Here is a 5,032-nt window from a genome sequence, read left to right on the forward strand (position 1 = left end):
AAATTTAAAATAGATGAAATAAAAAATCGAAATTTAAATCATTTTTAATTTTAATCAAATCATTCATTGGAGAATTTTAAGTATTTTAAAATATTTTTTAAAATATTTTTAAGTTAATAATTTTAAATAATTAATAAATATTAAATAATTTAAATATTTTATAAAAATTTTAAGTATTTCAAATTTCGAGTAAACTCAATTATATATTTTAGCGATAGTGAATGAACGTAAATAATTCAATTCATTTTTCAGTGTTTATTGGCGGAGCTGAGTATGTGTGAAGTTCAAATGGGCGAATACAAAATTGGCATGGAGAGAATGACTATCGAAATGAGTAATTTGAAGAAAAAGTACTTTGCGGAGAAGAAAAAACGATACGAAGCAAAAGATTTGAAAACAAAATCTGAGCCTATCTTCCCATGCGTGGATCAAAAGAAATGCTTAGGGGGTGGATTCAACATGGTAGCTGGACCAACACCCAGAGCTTATTTCGTTGTAGATTCTGCGTGCAGATAAACTTATATTATTTATATAACAAAGAAAGAATGCAGCTCGGTTATGTTTACCAAGTTGACGATACGCAATTCTGTAATGAAAATATAACAGTGTAAGTGGCAAAATTTCTGTGTATTTTTCTCTCTAATTCTTTCTTTTCGTTTCGTCTTTTCATCACGAGTTCTATTGTTTCTTATTTTCTTTCTTTTGAAACGTTTGTCAATATTTGGAATCTATAAAGCTAGATACATACCATCACATGCGAAGAATGTATTGAGAAAAATTATTCACAAAAACAGGAAGGATAATTCATTTCTTTTTGTCTCGTTTAAATTTTTTGGAAAAGATCTTACAGAAAAGATGATGGTGAAAGAAGTTTAAGTGTTTTTTATTTATCGTTATACGGAATGGATGGATGATATTATTCTGATAGCTCTGAAGAAAAATGGAAAAATGAAGGAATATTTGATTTGTTTTCAAGAATGGTATTGCAAATATTGATATTCTTTAAATGGAATAAAAAAATTGTGGAAAAATTATTTTTAGATTTTAGATTTAAAAAATTCAGAATCTTTTGTTTATTTCATTTCGATTACGTTATTTTATTTTTAAATCAATGTTTATATAAATTTTTTATGTTATATTGTTTTCACAATAAAAATTTATTATATCTTTTCTTATATTTACATTAAGATTTTTTTATTCAAAATGAATTTTATAATGAAATATTTTTACATAAAAATTGTTTTTTTTTATTTAATTTAAATTTTAATTATAAATAATGTAGTAATAATTAATTTTCTTACGTAATGATAAAATATAATTAATTACATTCTCGTAATCCTTCTTTATTTTCATTTCAATATAGAGAGGATTTTAAGCATTCCTTCTGCTTTCTGGTTTAATTTGTGGTCCACGGTCCGGCGGAAGTAATGGCTAAAGCAATTGCATGACCACAGATGAATGCCACGAAAGCATTTATTGACGCGTAAATCGATTGTCATTCGAACAGACATCAAATTAATTACAACGAGCTCAATCAACATCAAGGAATTTCAAAAATAGATAAAAAGAGAGCAAAGTGTCTTGATTTACTTCTACTTATTAATTATTTATATTTTTTTTTAAAAATTATGCATTGCAATTCAATTAAGAATTTTTTCCTTGAAAACAATATCAAATTTTAATGATTATTGCATGTATTTTTTAATAACTTGTTTCTTCTATTTTAAATTTTTAATATTTTTGCTTAATTTAATTTTCTCAATTTTCATTTATTTTTTAAATTTATTTTCGATTTTTTGAAAAATATTTTAAGTAATTAAAAAGATTAAATACATTATTCACTAATCTTACTTGCTTTAAAAATTACTTTAAAAAACAATTTTTTATGTGTTAACATAAAAGAATTATTTTTATTTCTATGTTTCTAATTAATCATGAAAAATATTTAAATATTCATATTACACATGTAATTTTTCTGTAACAACGTAATTTCTTTTGTTCCGGAGACCAGAAATGTTTTCAAAGATATTATAATAAAAAGATTAACAATTTATTTTATTTATCACATGAATAACTCCAGTTAGTAAAAAATTTCTTTATTCTTGCTTGAGGAAACTTGAGAAAATACGAATATTTTTCGTTGCATGTTTAATACTAATAAAATATTCAACAAAAGAATACTGAAGAATAAAAGCAATAATAATTCAAGCAAAACATTACGTTCTTCTTATCTCGAAAGAAGAAAATAATTCTCTAAAAAAAAATGAGAGTTATAATAATTTATCTAAATTAAAATAAAATTATTATAAATAAAGATTTGGCATTAAAAGATATTCAACTAAAATAATATATTATAATTTGTAAATTTCATGTCATTTCAATTAATATATAGCCAATCAAAAGTTTTTATACATTATATAATCAATAAAAATTCTTTATATTATACATTAACTCTTTATATTATACATTAACAAGAAAAACTCATTTAACCTAAAAATTTTAATTTTAATGTCTCTATTAGAACGTTTTATGTAAAAGTGGAAAATGAAATAATTTCGTTAATCGTTTATTATATCGAATAAAATATAATAATATTTTTTTTCAAATATGATTTGAATTAAGAATATTTTTTAACAGCAATATAATAAAGTATTAAAATGAAGTGAATATTTTATGATTTAAAATTTTAATATTTTATATTATTAAAAAATTATATTAAAAAACGAAAAAAAAATATTCGAAGAAAATTTTCAGAATTGATTCCATTCTTATGAAATAACCGAATTGTACATTTATATTTCATATGAAACAAAATTCTTGTTGGTTTTTATAACTGAACTGTACATAATTCAATTCAAAACTTTCATCATTTTTAATATATCCAAATACTCTAACTCTACTCTTTTGACAATAAATAAAACAAAAAGTGAAGAATGTAATAGGACTGAATATTTTTAAAGATAATATAACAAATTAGTTTTAAAACTGATAATATATAATTTATTACGCATATATTCACTTAAAAATTCATGAACTTTTTTTTAAATAATGAAAATGAATGTTTACTAAGTATATAACAAAAATGTTAAACATAGATAGAATTAATTTATTGGGGATCAAATACAATATGTATTTATAAATTCGATTCAATTTCAATGCAATATTCATATTTCGATTCACAATTCTTGAATACATAAATAAACTGATGATATTTCAATGATTATATTTGAAATATATTCTATTTATTTTATATAGCTATCGAATCTTGGAACGAATATTTATAAGTTCTTTTCTTAAAAATTATTATATATTATTATATTTTATATTTTAAAAAAAATCGAATTTTTTATAATTAATATATAATTAATATTTTAATATTTTTAATAATATAGTATTTGAAATAAGAATCTTTTAATTAATCTTAATATTTATATATTATAATTTTATTTATTGAATTTGTGATTATATAAAAATGATTTTTTTATATATATGTATATATTTAAGAATACAAAAATGATTATCACACAGAAATACAATTTTAGAATTGATTTATCTGTAATTTAAAAATAACAGAAAGAATGATTAGAAAAATCAGAAAAAGTCTAGTAAAACATTCATAAGAATTTCTTTTTCGGATAAGATTGAAGTATATCTACTTGGAATTATTGACTTCGTTTTTCAGAATATTATTAAACTTTTAAATCTATCTCATATAATTAAAAATATTTATATAGAATGTTAAATACATCTAAATCATAAATAGATAAAAAATAAAATAGAATTTTATAATGTTCTAAATAATCATTTGTTTAATTTAATATTTATTTTTTTAAATAAAATACTTTTTTATACACGAATTAAAATATTCTTCTATCCTTTATAAAAGATTATTAAATATTTATATTGAAAATTAATTATTTTAACTTTAATTATAAATCCTATTTATTATTTTAATAAATATATAAAAATTTTGTATATGAAAGTCAAACAAAAATAAATATAAGATTTTACTTTATTTTTTTTATATACAAATTTGAAATATCTTCTAAATTAATTAAATTTTAACATAAATATAATACATTTTTATAGAATAAAACATCAAGACATGAATTAGTGTATAAAAATGTACAATTCCATTAAAAAAAAGATACAGATAATTTTGCATGTTATCTTCTAAATGCTTTTATTCAAATCAAATGTATAAACCACATCATTCGAAATATTTCATTTTCTATTGATGTATGAAACATTTAAAAAATTTAAATTAATTTCAATTAATTTCAATTAAGCAAAGTTCAATTTTTTGCGAGAAATTTAATCCCATCACTAGATAGTATAAATTGCTCTTGATAGAGGCCTATCGAAGCGATGGAGCGAAAATAATTCCGGAAGGTGTGGCGGAGTCACCGATACGATAAATTCGCGCGGACATCCTAAAGGAATCCCCCGGTGGATCGGACAGATACCGAAGATTCATGCAGACAGTAATATCCTGCTAGAAGGAAGACATCCCGTTGTTCATACTGGCATATTCGAAAGCACGGTCACATACATACGGTATAATTTATCCTAAGTTAAAACAAGTGCTTCACGATCGTCAACTTGTCCTCGTCTCCCTCTCTTTTTTTTTCTCTTTATCCAACGATGGAGATTTATAGAAGCTCTACAAAGTTTCAACAGGGAGTGAGCGTAAAATAATTCTTACGGAAATTGGAAGAAGTCTAGATAAAATTCAAGTAAGTCGGTATGAAGATAAGTATGAAGATTTATGCGAAATACGGTAAATTGTAATGTTGTTGCGGATTGAGTTAGATATGTTTAAGCGTTTGCAAATGGCAACTGGTACATGAGATTAATTTGGTACAAGAGTAGATTGAAAGATTAATTCGGGATATTGTTTTGCGTAATCTTTTTGGAATAAGAAAGCTTGTGATGGATTAAGCTTTTGATTACGATGCATGATGTTTTTTGCAATTAGAAAATTATTTACTGCTTATATATTCTAATGTAAAATTAACTTTCTAAATTATTT

General features: G+C 22.1%; 1 protein-coding gene across 1 annotated transcript in view; it reads left to right on the top strand.

Annotated features, from left to right (window-relative positions):
- LOC102678093 (cilia- and flagella-associated protein 58-like) overlaps positions 1-620 on the top strand; it is a 15,854-nt gene extending 15,234 nt beyond the window's left edge. Inside the window, exon 6 of the mRNA XM_006624822.2 lies at positions 253-620. Within this exon, the coding sequence (XP_006624885.2) occupies positions 253-516 (264 nt within the window). The 3' untranslated portion in view covers positions 517-620. The remainder of the gene's footprint in view (positions 1-252) is intronic.
- The last annotated feature ends 4,412 nt before the right edge of the window (positions 621-5,032 follow it).

The sequence above is a fragment of the Apis dorsata genome, unplaced genomic scaffold (assembly GCF_000469605.1).
Source record: "Apis dorsata unplaced genomic scaffold, Apis dorsata 1.3 scaffold_1157, whole genome shotgun sequence".
Taxonomy (NCBI): Eukaryota; Metazoa; Arthropoda; class Insecta; order Hymenoptera; family Apidae; genus Apis; species Apis dorsata.